General features: G+C 40.6%; 1 protein-coding gene across 1 annotated transcript in view; it reads left to right on the plus strand.

Moving 5' to 3' along the window:
- The window catches only part of WWTR1 (WW domain containing transcription regulator 1), a 142,004-nt gene that overhangs the window by 86,177 nt on the left and 39,496 nt on the right, over window positions 1-16,331 (plus strand). The window contains exon 3 of the mRNA XM_008008746.3: window positions 1,119-1,255. Within this exon, the coding sequence (XP_008006937.2) occupies window positions 1,119-1,255 (137 nt within the window). The remainder of the gene's footprint in view (window positions 1-1,118; window positions 1,256-16,331) is intronic.

Consider the following 16,331-nt stretch of genomic DNA (forward strand, 5'->3'; position numbering starts at 1 on the left):
GGTACTCAGGAGGCCGAGGTGGGAAGATTGCTTGAGCCCAGGATGTCGGGGCTGCAGTGGGCCATGATTGTGCCACTGTACTCCAGCCTGGGCGACAGAGCAAGACCATGTCAAAAAAGGAAGAAGAAGGAGAAGGAGAGGGTGAAGGAAGATTTCTGATACTGTTTATAAAACAAAGTAGAGGAACGGGATGAACTACTCATCTTTTATATATATGTATCATAAACTCTCACTAAAGGAAGAGCTTGCTGGAGTGGGACTGGGAAAGTACCAGGAGTGACCTGTGATGTGATTTGGAAGGTGGTAGGCAACGCTGGAGGCCACGTCCACCTTTCTTAGAATGTACTAGAAACTGAGCAGAAGCTCATGTTTCATGTTGGGCTAGTTTCTCTGTGATTAGGTCATAGTAACAAACTGGAAGTTGTATGTGATCAAAAGTGTAATCATGTCTTCTCCCTTGTAAACCTTCATGCCTCAATATCTAAGTTTCTCCATAAGCTGGCACTAGTCAACTTTCCTACTGTTATTTCCTACTACTCTGCCTTCCAGCTACACTGTTGTCACCTTGCTTGGTGACAGTGAGCTTCTTGAGGGTTTTATGTCACCTTTGTGGACCTCGAAATACCTTACACTCCTACTGTGAGAGCTTGCTTGATGACAGCCAAAGGGATCCTCATTATGTCAATTCTATGAGTCAGGAGAGTATGGGGGACTGGCTGGGAAGGTGAGCTTGGCTCCCCTTCCAGGAAGGAGCTCATGCTCTATGTCACTCCAGTGATTGGATGGTCGGGAAGCACTGAGGTGCTGGGGAATACAAAAGCTCCACGGGCCGAGGTTCGGAAGTTCACTGGGGCTCACTGCATGCAAGGGCCTGTCTGGACAGTGAAGTCTTGGGCTTGTGTTTAGAGAGCTGCTTGCAGAATCCCCAGTGTGGCCTAACCAGGATGCAGGGAAAAATAGGCAAGTATGTCTTCGGATGAAATCAAGCACAATCTATCAACCACTCATAAGCAGATCCTAAGGGAAGAATCAGTGTCATTAACTGTTATGTTGTTGGTGGTGATGATGATAATGATGCTGACAATTAAAAAGATAATTAATTGTTTTCCTTCTTTTAGTCACATAGAAAAAATCACCACATGGCAAGACCCTAGGAAGGCGATGAATCAGCCCCTGAATCATATGAACCTCCACCCTGCCGTCAGTTCCACACCAGTGCCTCAGAGGTCCATGGCAGTATCCCAGCCAAATCTCGGTAAGCCCCAAGCATTTTTAAAATTAAAAAGTAATTTTTTTTTGAGTTTTTTGTAGAGTTTGTTGCCCAGGCTGGTGTTGAACTCCTGGGCTCAAACAATCCTACCACCTCAGTCTCCCAAAGTGCTGCGATTACAGGTGTGAACCACTGCACCTGGCGAAGCCCCAAGCTTCGACTCCGAGCTGAAGAAATGGGTGTTCAATCAAGGGGTGGCGGGGCTTATAAGTGGTTCTGGCTGTTTCCATGTCTCTTCATGCACCCAGACGGTGTTTGCGCCTTCTTCTTGGCTGCAATGCCATGTTACCCTTCTGCCGCCTTTTCCTTCTTTACTTGGTCTCTTTACCACCAACTTATGATACTGCTGCCTCAGTTTTAAACTACAGTTCTGACCTCCCCTCCGATGGCCTTAATTGGGGTAGAAAAATCAGTTAGGCCTCCTTTCTTCATCTAGACTGAGGCAAGTAGGACATACACGCTTTGGGTGACTTTGGCTCCTGGCAACTGCCTACAGGTACAATTCTAGTCTCTAATCCCTATCCTTATTTCCCTTTTTTCCGTAATTGCTGCATAACATGTCAGATAGCACGCTGGGTGCTTCCATGCCTTACCTTATGAAAGTCTTCCAAAACCCCTACAAAAAGTAACAGGCTCCCCAGTTGATAGATGAAGAAACTTCCCGAAAGTCATGCAGCTTGTGGAGAGCAGGGCTGGAGAGCAGGCTGGTCTGATTTTGGAAGGGAGTTAACCCTTACATAACCTGCCGGTGGCTTCTCCCCATACCTGCCGTGGGATAATTTGGCTCACTTTTTACTTCATTTACAATATTTAGTAAGAGTGATTTTAGACTTGAGAAGAGAGTATTTTCTGCTAAAATTATTCCCAGTAGAGAGAATCACCAGTGAATTAATACGCTGCAGCAACGGAACCCGCCAGCTCTTTTTGGTAATCATTCCCTTCCTTCTCCCCCAGGGCTAAAAATAAAAACGGGCCAATTTTCAAGTTTTATAAAAGATGGTGCCATTTTCAGATAACATTTCCATTTAAGATCAGATATCCAGATGTGCTTTATACACAGAACAGTTAATTTTAGGGAGTGAAAAGAATCTCCTGTTGGATTTTCAGGAATGAACAAGATAAAAATGGAAGCGTTATTCCTGGACACTCTTCCCTCATACTGTAGCTTAGCCAAAGCGAGTATGAACTCAAGTAGACCCTGGTCAGCTTCAAGTGTCAGTTCTTCCCGGAAGTCTGAACCTACTGCTTTAAAGCTTGCAGATGTACAGTTTCCAAAAAGCAAATGACATCGAATAACCTCTGTTGTGTTCCTTATCTAAAGGGCAGATCAGAGAAAATGCAGCCAGTTCTGGTACCAGCAGTGGTAAACCAAAGCCTCCCGTGAGTCATTTTGTCCCAAATATTCAGGAGCTTATGTAGAAAACAGATGCCACTGTAGTAAAGAAACCCATCCTGGCTAACACGGTGAAACCCCGTCTCTACGGAAAATACAAAAAACTAGCCGGGGGTAGTGGCGGGCGCCTGTAGTCCCAGCTACTCGGAAGGCTGAGGCAGGAGAATGGCGTAAACCCGAGCGGAGCTTGCAGTGAGCCAAGATTGCGCCACTGCACTGCGGCCTGGGCGACAGAGCGAGACTCCGTCTCAAAAAAAAAGAAACCCCAAATTGGGTGGCATTAGTCTGGTTTTACAGTTTCTTTAACCATTTAATTTTCATCAAAAATTCTAAAAACTGATTATTAAGTTTTAATTTTAACTTTGTAATCAATTATAATCGGAAAAAAATCTTTCATGAACTCAGCCTACAAAAAAAAAAAAAAAAAAAAAAAATTCAAACACTTCCTCCAACCTCTCTTTCCTCAGTCCCCCAGTTTGTTTCCTAGAGCCAGCCGGTGTTTCTAGTTGTGTGTGTGTTTCATTATACTAAGGTTAGCATATCATAACCACTGTTCTCTATCTTGCTTTTTTCACCTGCCTGTTCATATAGAGCTGCTTCATTCTTTTAAAAATTTGCCTATTAGTCTACTATATTAATATGCTATAATTAGTTTATTTAACTAAGTCCCATCTGGTAGATATTTAGGTTGTTACTAGTGTGTTGCTAGCATACAAATACTGGAGTGGATATCTTTTGTCATGTTCTTTTATGCATTCTCCTTAATTTTTAAAAATTGTGCAATACGTAGGAAGTGGATTAATGAAAAGAAGCTTGAATGCTTGGAACGAGATATTGAAGGCACATGTGAGTCTGCCTGTATGTGCACACATGCACGCACATATACACACACACAAAGTCCAATTGCACTAGTAAAGTATATCTAAAGAGGTTGTAATCTGAACATTCTGAAACAACTTTACCTATAGCTTAGTAAAATACCTTAGTTCCCAGATTTCTGTTTTTATTTAATTTTTGTTATTATTATTATCATTATTTTGAGAAAGAGGCTTACCCCATCATCCAGGCTGGAGTGCAGTAGCACGGTCTCAGCTCACTGCAACCTCTGCCCCCTGGTTCAAGCAATTCTCATGCCTCAGCTTACCGAGGAGCTGGGACTATAAGAGTGCACCACCACACACAGATAATTTTTGTATTTTTAGTAGAGACGGAGTTTCACCATGTTGGCCAGGTTGGTCTCGAACTCCTGACCACTGGTGATCCGCATGCCTCAGCCTCCCAAAGTGCTGGGATTGTAGGCGTGAGCCACGGCACCCAGCAGTTTCCAGATTTCTCATAAGGCAGTGAATTTCTCAAGACACACATTCTGGGGTTTTTCCAACAATATTTGTGTATTTGCCCGTTGCAAAGTGTGTTTCTAGCTTATGGAGAGTCACAGATGTGTCTGAAGGATGGAAACACAACTGTAAATGCCAAGTAAGTTCCGAAGACCAGGAGTTAATTTACAGAGTCTCAATAAAGTCCAAATAATAAATGATTTACTCAGACTATTTCATTTCAAGCCATAGCTCTGCCTGTGGTTCATAGTCTTTATTATGTATCTTTAAACATATAAAAATAAAAAGAGCAGAGCTGGGTGTAGAGGTGCATCCCTGTAGTCCCAGCTACTTGGGAGGCTCTGAGGTGGGAGGAGCTCTTGGGCATAGGAGTTTGAGACCAGCCTGGGCAACATAGCGAGACCCCCATCTCTTAAAAACTAGAAAAAGAAAAGAGCAGATTCTTCTCCTCCAACTCTTCCTTCTTGAATCTAGAGCTTTGATACTTTTCAATGGAATGTAGCTAATAAGCGAACTAAAGTGATAGGTCTTCTTTAATGCAAGGAGTTTATGTACATGTGAAAAGGATGTCAAAATACAATTAGTAACATTACTATCAGATGATAGAATAGTACTTTTTATAACTAATTTTGTGTATTTCTAGAGCTGTGATATAATCAGTGTTATAGTTAAACACATTCAGAAACAAATCTCCTTGTATTGGGACCCTGTTTCTGTAGGTTAGGTACTTGGACTTGGGTGTCTGACTGCCAGAATTTGAATCCTGGCTCTGTAGTTACTAGTTTGGTGACCCTTTAAGTTACTTATCTGTGCTTTGATTTCATCATATGTACAATGGGGATTATTAATATATGAGGAACTTACAAGTTTATATATGCAAAGTGCTTAGGACTATGATTGCCACATAGTAAGCTAAAATATATGTTTATTATTATTATTTTTATGGCAAAAATTATTTTATATTTTATTTAACTATAGCATGTTATATTTTAAGACAATCTAACTGTTATAAATGCTTTCAAGAATAAAAATGATTTGTTTTGGGCTGGTTAGATTGCAAAGTGTTTTAAATTAGAAACAATGTATTCATTACCTTCAGTGAGGATAGTGCCCTCTGGTGGAAATGTTTAAGTTACCTCTCCCAGGAGAAACTTCTTATCACTAGACACCTTATTTTTTCTAAGAGCTTTAGATGCGGGATGCGGTGGCTCTCACCTGTAATCCCGGAGGATCACGAGGTCAGGAGATTGAGACCATCCTGGCTAACACGGTGAAACTCCGTCTGTACTAAAAATACAAGAAATTAGCCGGGCATGGTGGCGGGCGCCTGTAGTCCCAGCTACTTGGGAGGCTGAGGCAGGAGAATGGCGTGAACCCAGGAGGCGGAGCTTGTAGTGAGTCGAGATTGTGCCACTGCACTCCAGCCTGGGCGACAGAGCGAGATTCCATCTCAAAAAAAAAAAAAAAAGAACTTTAGATGTATTCCTGTAATGCGACTTGTAAATCAAACCGTAATTTTATTGCGAGAGAAAAGACCCATTACTTAGTCATCCTGGAGTGAGTGACTTTGTAAAAACAGAGGATTCTTTTTGCAGGTTGGCAGATTTGTTGAACAGTGAATCTAAGTAAAATGAAATAAGCTCTGAATGGGAAAATTGCAAAAATAAATTTTTTTGCACTTTAATTCAAATAACCATCTCCATTTTGGTCTAGCTTAAAACTAAAATTTTAGTTTTTGTATTTGCCAAATCAGGCTTTACCAATCTGGATTCTGTCTGAGCAGAGTAATGGCCTTTAAGCCTGAATTCCCAGACATATGCAATAAATGGGAGAAGAAAAGACGACCTTGGGAGACTTTAGATAATAAAGAGGAAAGGTTACCATTTGGTGGAAGCCGAATCAGTATTGTCACTTGGGGGTTAACAACTTGTTCCGATCCTCACTTTTAAGTAACACAGGGGAAATTACTATACATATGAAAGTAGATTTTTTTTTTTTCTTTACACAAACTGGACAGACTTTTGTTTGTTTGGGATAGAAACTTGGTTGCCCAGGCTGGAGTGCAATGGTGTGATGCTGGCTCACTGCAACCTCCGCCTCTCAGGTTCAAGCAATTCTCCTACCTCAGCCTCTGGAGTAGCTGGGATTACAGGTGCCTGCCACCACCACGCCCGGCTAATTTTTGTATTTTTAGTAGAGATGGGGTTTCACCACGTTGGCCAGGGTGGTCTCGAACTCCTGACCTCAGGCGATCCACCCACCTCAGCCTCCCAAAGTGCTGAGATTACAGGCCTGAGCCACTGTACTCGGCGAGAAGTTTGTATGTTTTAAGTAGGTTGTGGGCCTTCCTTACTATTAATAATTAACTAAAATTTTAAAAAAGAGATTAAGAAGGAAAGAAACAGGGAAAAAAATAGACTGCCTATACAGGCTCTGTTATAATATATAGAAGAATGGGCTTGAGAAAATGAAGCCTGCTGCAGATCTTGGTCCTTGGTTAGAGTGGTGGCAAACTGGGCATGGAAGTGGGATGGAGGGTGGGGACTGTTTTGGAAGAACTTGAAGTCAGAACTGAGTTTCTCTTAATTTAGACGTTTATTTGTTGGGTTAGTTATTTAACCTCTGAGTCTCCTTTTCCTTATCTGTAAAATGGTGATAATGATAGTACCTACCTGATAACGTTGCTTTGAGTATTTAGGTAGTCCATGCCTTGGTATGTGATGTATAGTAAGCTGCCAGCACTTGTATTGTTACAGCTATTATTGTTAGCTGGTAGCCTCGTTTTCCCTCCCTTTTCTGGCCCCTGTGTAATCAGAGGAAGAGCCTTTGATATGCTCTGTTAGAAAGCCATTCCATTTCTCCTTCAGGAAAACCCAGCCATGGTTACTGCAACTTATATTTGTTTGGGCACTTTTGCTTATAAATTGCGAAACTAGCTGGTGTGGTACCAAAAAATAATCTTTAACCTTGGACAGCAATTGTGAGAAGATGAAGAAGAGCAAGTTTGTGACAGTCAGGTCATTCACAGAGGGAGTTTGTGAAGAGCAGTCACACTTTTGAGTTCTAAGTGAAGAACATTTTCCCCACTGCAAGCAGTGAAGTGTTAGATTTTCCCATTTCTCAGCAGACAAATGCTGAAATCATGCAACAACTTAAAGAAGCTCCATATTTTTAAATATTTTTACCAAGAGAAAGTGACATGCTTTTTTTTTTTCTTTTCGTTTTTCTTTTTTGCCTTTTTGGTGATAATCCTAGTGATCATAAACCATGGTGTGCTGAGCTGCTGTCACACACTAATGGAGCTCTTTGTTGGAATGAGACCCTGACCTGGGATGCCAGTATCCTTCCAGACAGTACAGGAAAAATAAAGACTGTAGCAACTTCACCAGACTGCGAGCCCTAGCCAATTCAGAAACCTTTGGTAAAGTGCAACCAGAGTGTATTTTCAATACTATAGGAACATTTTAAAATTACACATATACACACATGTGCGCACGCGCGTGCGTGCGCGCGCGCGCACACACACACACACACACACACACACACACACTCACTTACCCCTTTGAAGATGTGCCATCCACCAGCCCAGAGTCTAAGTCTTCCAGGTCTGTTTCTTGAGCTGTACTTCAAATTATAAACACATGTGTGGTTGTTTTTTCTTTTCTTTTTTTTTTTTTTTCTTTTAAGCGCATACTTTTCAAGACAAGATGGAAAATCTTGTCTGTGCTCAGTTTGCTAAGTTGGCTTGCTCTTCTCTCTAGGAAGTATACAAAGAAACTTAACATTGTATCAAGAGCAAATAAAACAGTTAAGGGATATAAAAGCCCTGTGTTGCTTAAAGCACTTAGAAAGGTATCCTGAAAGTTCACTAGAAGTCAGATTGCTACTTAGGCATCTTATGTTTTCCTTTTTTCCATTGGTTTTTTTCTTAATCAAATTTACATGGTGAGTTCACAGCAGACACATCTGGCTACTGTAATTTTTCCAGCTCTGATGTTCTCACTACTTTTGGAACTTTGTGGTTTATGCAGCATAAATTAGCCTAAAATGCACCGGCACATACGCACAAACCCAGAGACAAACAAACAAAAAAAATACCCATACACTTTTTGGGGAATGGTGGAGGTGCTGGGTGTTGTACGTGTTGTAGGATTGTGGTGGTGGAAAGTTTGTGTTTATGGAAGAAAAGGAACACTGGTGGGCACAGGAAAGGGGAAAAGGTTTCTGTTTAAAAAGGATTTTCTTGATAAAAAATAATAGAAGGAAAAGTTTGCTAAACACTGTAGAAAATCAATTTTCTTTTTATTTTGTAGAGATTAAGGTGTCTCACTATGTTGCTTAGGCTGGTCTCAAACTTAGTCTCCAGTGATCCTCCCACCTTGGCCTCCCAAAATGCTGGGATTAAAGGTGTGAGCCACTGTGCCCTCAATTTTCTTAGATTTTGAGGAAGCTATCTATTGTCAAATACACTCTAGTTAATCAGCATTACTGAAGGCTGCCTTCTTTGGGGTTTCAAAAAGGAGATTCTTTTTTTTTTTTGAGACAGAGTTGTGCTTGTTGCCCAGGCTGGAGTGCAATGGCACGATCTCGGCTCATCACAACCTCCACCTCCTGGGTTCAAGCGATTCTCCTGCCTCAGCCTCCCAAGTAGCTGGGATTACAGGCATGCGCCACCATGCCTGGCTAATTTTGTATTTTTAGTAGAGACGGGGTTTCTCCATGTTGGTCAGGTTGGTCTCGAACTCCTGACCTTGGATGGTCCGCCCTTCTCAGCCTCTCAAATTGCTGGGATTACAGGCGTGAGCCACTGCTCCTGGCCTGAAAAGAAAATTCTTTATAGTTCTTTTCTTTTAGGGTTTTTAAGGAATATGTTAAATGAGACTGAAAAAAAATTACCAAATCAACGGATTCAGTTCATTTTGTGTAATAAAGCAGGACATAATAGCATATAAAGAAATAAACCTTACGCTTTCATGGCTATGTTCCATTTATCTTAATGTGGATGAGTCTTTGTTAAGATTAGGTGATGGAGACTTACAGGTTTTATTTTATGAAATTTAGAAATTTAGATAGAAAATTTGTTCTTTGATAAGAAATAATAAGAGCCATGAAAAGTGTTTGATGCCACAATTTTCCTTAAAAAAAAAAAAAAAGTAGTATGCTAGGTGAATATTTTGGGAACCATACACAAAAATGTGTTAGTTATAATGGCCAGTAAACAAATGCCTGAAGTATGAAAATAAATAAATTTATTTATTTGTTTATTTATTTATTTCCTGAGATGCAATCTTGGTCCATCGCCCAGGCTGGAGTGCAGTGGTGTGATCTCGGCTCACTGCAACCTCCGTCTCCCAGGTTCAAGCCATCCTCCCAGCTCAGCCTCCCAAGTATCTGGAATTACAGGTGCCCACCACCACACCCAGCTAATTTTTCTACTTTTTAGTAGAGATAGATTCTCACCACGTTGGCCAGGTTAGTTTCTAACACCTATCCTCAAGTGACCCGCCTCCCTCAGCTTCCCAAAGTAAGTGCTGGGATTACAGGCTTGAGCCACTGCACCTAGCCACAAATATATTTATGAGCACTGAAATAATGGATATAGACCATGTAGACACATGGAAAACTTTGTTATAACATTCTAATTTTATACAGCATGACAAATTGTTTATGCTATAATTATACTTCTATTTTTTTGAAAAACACATTGCTTAGATTCTTTGCATTTTTTCACAAGACTAAGCTTCTTGAGGACAGGGACTTGATCTCCCATTTGTGTATTTCTAGACCCAAGCAAAGCTCATTAGGCATCATAGGTGTACTCTTCCGTAGAATGAACAGTTACGTATTTTTAAATGTTAATAGTTATTATAGTTAGGCCTTTGAATTAAGGCTGATTCCCTCTATTTTCTCTGTAATGTGGTTATATTACTTTTATAATAGCCAAAAGGAGAAAAAAAAAAAAAAAAGGGAGAACAACAGGGGAGAACCTTGAGATTTTTATGGTGGAAGAAGAGAAGTGTGTTGGAAAAAAGGCTCCAGGCCCCATGTGTATTATAGACAAAACCAAGAATGCTCAGGCCTCTGCAGTTGAGCAAGTCTGCCTGTGGCAAATAGATTATTCACTAGTCTCTAAGATCAGTGTTTATCCAAGTGTGGCCCAGATCTACCACTAGCTGGATCACATGGGGCATTTGTTAAACATATAGTGTTAGAATACAGTGGTTTTTTTGCTCCCAAAAGAACTATCCTGGGCTGCTGCCAGGAGGAATATGCCCTGGAAATTTCTGTGTCCGTAAATGTAGGGTGGAATCTGGAAAGGTATGCTGTTTTCAAGTGTTCAGATGACTCTGATCATCAGCCAGGTGTGGGAGCCACAACAGAAATGTGTATGTGAAGGCCAAGTGCAGTGTCTCACACCTGTAATCCCAGCACTTTGGGAGGCTGAGGCGGGCAGATCACCTGAGGTCAGGACTTTCAGACCAGCCTGGCCAACATGGCAAAACCCCGTCTCCACCAAAAATACAAAAAAATTAGCCAGATGTGGTGGCACACTCCTGTAGTCCCAGCTACTTGGGAGGCTCAGGAAGGAGAATCGCTTGAACCCGGGAGGTGGAGGTTGCAGTGAGCCAAGATGGAGCCACTGCACTTCAGCCTGGGCGACAGAGCCAGACTCTACCTCAAAGCAAAGCAAAACAAAAGAAAACAAAAAAAGAATTGTGTGTGTTAGCACAGTAATGGGAAAATGACAGTATAATAAAAATACAAGAACCTACTCAAACGTTCAGTCTTTAATTTATTTGAAAAGGACTTGGAGTATGCTCACCAACTCTCTAACTGGTTCTTTGTCTGAAATAGACATTTACTGTGGCATTGGCTTTTGCCATTTTGGTGCTTGGTGTTAGTGCACACATGAGCATTGTGTAAGTGAATGCTGAATGGGCTTCCCAGGGCATCCTAACCCCAAATATACCAACTAAACTTCAAAAATGAGGGGGAAAGTTATAGCTTAGGATTCTTGAAATGTGTTGTTTAATTCACTGGGTAAATGTACAAGCCTGCTTCAGTTTTGCTTGCAGAAAGTGGGCCTGAGAATCAATCAGGCCTTCGTAGGCCTAAACCATGACGAATTCCAGAGAAGCACCCCACACCCTGGGGAAGAGGGAGTCCTTTCAGGAAGGTGAAGGCTAGGTCAAACTTGTTTTTTTTTCCAGTCCTTTCTTTCTTTGCGCCACATTAATTAATTAATTGTTAATGGAGTCTAATCTCTTCACCAAGCTCTAGACCTCTGTTGAGAGTTTTAAAAATAATTTTGACAGTTTTCATCCTGTTCGCTGGCTGACTTCCAAAAGTTTGCTCTCAGGAGCTTCCTTGCTGTGGAGAATTTCACCCAGTTAAGGGTGAAAGGCAGGCAGTGGGATTCGGGGTGGTTTGTCATTCAGCCACTTGTTCCAAATTGATAAGTGCTGAGTGATATTTTGACACTTCTCTTTGATCTCCTCTTTGGCATCCCTGGTAATATTGTTCCTGCCTATGTGTAATCATCACCTCTCCCACCCAGGTACCAACTGATTGATTTCTTCTTCCTTTCTGGAAGTCTAAATTTATTCCCTGGGTGTTTTGCAGTTGCTGGTGGTCAAGAACAGCTGTTCCTCCATGCTTTACTCTGAATAGTTCTCCAGGATGAAGTCAGCAAAATAATATCATTTAAGCGAAGCCTCAGGAAAACAAAAGCCTTGATTGTCTTTCTCCTTAAGTGCTAAAAAGATCACCCCTCCCCCTCTGTGTGTGTGTGTGTGTGTGTTTGTGTGTGTCTGTATTTTAAGGCAGGAAAAAATAAAGGTCCTAAACATTTTTGAAGCAGCAAGATTCAAGAATGTTATTTTTTTCCATATTATATAATTGCTAGTTCGTCACTGTAGAAAATGTTGATTGGCAAAAAATGAGAAAATAAAAACCCACTGTACCATTCAAAAAGACACTAGCATGTTTTCATATATTTTCTTGACTTTCTTCAATGCAAACATAAAAATAGTTGGAAACTCCTCTGTATTCTTTTTTGTAGCTTATTTTTAATATACCGTGAGCATCTTCCCATTTCAGTAATTTTTTTTTTTTTTTTTTTTTTGAGACAGAGTCTTGCTCTGTCGCCCAGGCTGGAGTGCAGTGGCATGACTTTGGCTCACAGCAACCTCTGCCTCACTGGTTCAAGCGATTCTCCTGCCTCAGCCTCCCGAGTAGCTGGGACTACAGGCACACACCACCACGCCATCCTAATTTTTGTATTTTTAGTAGAGACAGGATTTCACCATGTTGGTGAGGCTGGTCTTGGACTCCTGACCTCAGGTGATCCGCCCACCTCGGCCTCCCAAAGTGCTGGGATTACAGGTGAGAGCAACTGTACCTGGCCAGCAAATATTTTTCTATAATTTTTTTGATGAGTTGTTTTAATTAGAAAAGTAACACACGAATATGGCAAAAAATCCAAATAATTCCAAAGGGTATTTATGAAAAATTAAGTCTCCTTCCCACCATGACCCCCAGCCCTTTTCTCCTCTCCAGGGAAACGCTACTACCAGCTGAGCCTTCTTCTAGATGTGCACTCCATACACATGCATGCTTGGGCATGTACAGTATGTCTTTTTACAACTTAACATATCTTAGAGAGCCTTCCAAATTAGTACTTACAGATTTGTTCATTCTTTGTCAGCAATATGTAATGTTCCACTCCACTGAGGTACCATACTTTGTTTAACCAGTCCTGTGTGCTGGATATTTAGTTTATTTTCTGGTTGGTCACTATTATTAAACAATGCTACAGTGTGCATCCTTGGACATAAATCCTTGTGCCATGTGCTGTTTATGTATAGGATAATTTTGCAGAAGTGGAATTCCTGGATCAAAGAGTTTGTACATTTAAAGTGTTTAAAACTGTTGTTCCATTTCTTTCCAAAAAGGTATACCAATAGACACCCCTGCCAATAAAGTATGTTTCTTTCCCCATACCCTGGCCAATAATATCTATGGTCAAACTTAGAGCCTTTACTATTCTGATAGCTACAAACTAGATTCTCATTATCTTCATTTTTTTTAACTTATGAATTGACTTGGACATATTTCTTTTGTTCATAAACTATCACATCATGTTAATGGCTGCAAGTAGTCCTTGTGTGAATTTATTTAACCAATAATGCCATAATTTATTTAACCAATTCTTCTATTGAGAGACATGTAGGTTGATTATATTTTTTATCATTATAAATGAATTTTCTTGCACATATATTTTTGTGCCCACCTTTAATTTCCTCACTTTTCCAGCTTCTTTGGAATGTTTCTGAATAAAGTATAAAAATTTCTTTAAAAATACAATTTTGACATGGTTTGCTTTATCAAACTGAGAAATTGACTAAAGATCTTGGAGCAGGGGATTTTTGGGCGGTGATACTTTCTTTCAAAAAATAACGTAACATTACCACAAAAAGTGTATTTTTAACCAGCCACCTAGCTTTCCCACTAACTCTGTTTTTCAGCTTGTATATCCATATGTTTTTGACTAAGCCATAAATGGAAGTTTCGTTGGAAGTTATTTTGCTTCCCAGTACATGTCATGCATTTCATTCCATATTATTTTCGTCCTTTTCCTTTTCAGTATTATATTTCTCAGACACCAGTGAAGAGTGAGTTGTGAGTTTTGAATTTTGCCAAGACTTAAATATTTGCAGAGCTGGAAAGAAATAAAGTTAAAAAAAAATTAATGTGGCTGATTTAGTCTTGGTTCACAAGACCTTCATTTAGCTGCTTCAAAGCTCACACTTCAAATGTCAAGAAAAATATTCTCTTAATTTCTCCTGTATCAACTGCTGCAATGCCTGAATTAATTAGAATGGAACTATAATTTCTCTCCAAATGGAATTGGATCATCCCATCCTAACAAAACAAATGCTCAGGGCGGCTCCAAGCTGAAGGTTTCTGGACACCTTCCCTACATCGTATCTGCCTGGGACACTGCAGTCTAGGGCTGCCCCTCAGGAGATTTCTCTTCTGGGATCCTCAGCATGTCTTGTTTGCTCGTGCTTTCTCCTCTCCTCTGTGTCTCCTCTAGTTTTAAGTGCACATTATATTTTTCCCGCGATTTGAGGAAATCTCAGAGTCGAAACTATGATATATTAAAATCAAATGGCTTTGGCCTGAGGCATTCCTTATTTCATATGTTTGCATTCATTCGTGCCTTCTCCGTCCTCCACCCTTAGCTTGCTCATGTTTCCTCCTATCAAGAAGACCAAAATGGAGCAATGTCTTTAGCTCTGACCTTGGGATGTAAAGACCTTTCACAACAGATCTCAAGCTTGACAGTCAACTCTCTTGGTGTCCCAGGTCTTTCCCAGGAAAACCTGCAGTTTCCTATTCTGGGTGTCTGGTCCTCAGGGGCAGCTATCCAGGGGTGTTTCTTCTGAAAGACCTTCCCAACCAGTCTGTTGGGGTAGCTCTCTGTCCTGTCTTCCTCTCTATGTTTTAAAATTAGAATTATTTAAATAACAGTTGGGGTTGGGGATAGAGGTGGGAGGCTGGAAGGAACTATGAGTATGAGGTATCAGAATTATGTAGCACAGATTACAGCTGGGATTCTATTCCATCCGAATTCCAATCAGTTATCAAAGCATTGTTTAATAGGAGTTTCCTCAAAGATCAACAGTGCCACAGAACAATGGCCCATATGTAACACAGTTTCTCTGGTCCCTGCCGGACTGAGAATCCTCAGTCTCCAGGAGGTTTGGGGTATGTGTAAAGAGGTTTTATTTTTTAAAATGTCAGTATTTATTTTGAAAGAATTGTTAACTTACAGAAGAGTTTCAAGTTTAGTCTAAGGAATTCTCATACACCTTTTCCCCAGATCTGCCTTTGTTAATTGTTCGATTATAAACATAGCCACAGTTGCATCTATCTATCTATCTGTCTGTCTATCTATCTGTCTGTCTGTCTATATATATTTTTTTCTGAACCATTTGAGACAAAGTTGGAGACGTCATTCTGCTTTACCCAGAAATACTTATATTTTCTCAAAAGACATTTTCTTTTTTCTTTTCTTTCTTCTTCTTCTTCTTCTTCTTCTTCTTCTTCTTCTTCTTCTTCTTCTTCTTCTTCTTTTTTTTTTTTTTTGAGATGGAGTCTTGCTCTGTTGCCCGCCCTGGAGTGCAGTGGCATGATCTCATCTCATTGCAACCTCCATCTCCTGGGTTCAAGCTATTCCCCTGCCTCAGCCTCCCAAGGGACTACAGGCATGTGCCACCACGCCTGGTTAATTTTTGTATTTTTAGTAGAGATGGGGTTTCCCCATGTTGGCCAGGCTGGTCTGGAACTCCTGACCTCAGGTGATCTGCCTGCCTTGGCCTCCCAAAGTGCTGGGATTACAGGCATGAGCCACCGTGCCCAGCTGGACATTTTCTTATATAAGCACAGTATAGGTATCAAAATCAGGAAATTTAACATTGATACAATACTATTATCTAATAGCCCACATTCGAAATGGCTTCAGTTGTCCCGGTGATGTCCTTTGTGACTATTTTTGTTTCTGGCTCAGGATATGATTGAGAAACTCACATTGCATTTAGTTGTCTTGTCTCCATAATCTCTTCTAATTTGCAACAAGTCTTCGGTCCTTTTGTTCTGGACCTTGACATTTTTGAGGAATATACAGGCCAGTTATTTTGTGAATCGTTTTTAAATTTGGATGTGTCCAGCGTTTCTTCATAATTTTGGTTTGGGTTATACATTTTTGGCAGGAATACCATGGAAGTGATGTTGCGTTCTTCTCATTGAATCATATCAGGAGGCACACGATTTGTCCCACTATAGGTGACATTAGCTTTGATCACTTGGTGAAGGTAGAGTCGTGGAAGGTGGGATGGGGGCAGCACAGCGTGCTTGTGCCAGATGGTTCCTCTAATGAGTATCTTCCGTAAAGCTAATGAAATCTGTGGAAAGGCTTTTTGGTGTACCAGGTCTCTATAAGGTATGGCCTGAAATCATGTAAACTCTTCCCCTTGGGATGACTAACAAGTAAAATTTCCAACCTGCTCAGTTAAGCTTCATAGAACATTATTTATTTGATATATAATATATCTGTGCAGCTATATACACACACGTAGGTTTTTTAAAAAATTTATTTACAAAAAGTAGGCTATGTTAATTAGAGTTACAAGCAGTTGACTGTCTCAGTGTGACTCAAGACCACAAGAAAACCCATTTCTCCTTCACTTTATTCTGAGTCCTGGGGTTGAGACCTAGACTGGCAGGTGTACTGCTTGGGGCCCATTCACAGGTTTATAAGTTTCTC

Source organism: Chlorocebus sabaeus, chromosome 15 (assembly GCF_047675955.1).
Source record: "Chlorocebus sabaeus isolate Y175 chromosome 15, mChlSab1.0.hap1, whole genome shotgun sequence".
NCBI lineage: Eukaryota > Metazoa > Chordata > Mammalia > Primates > Cercopithecidae > Chlorocebus > Chlorocebus sabaeus.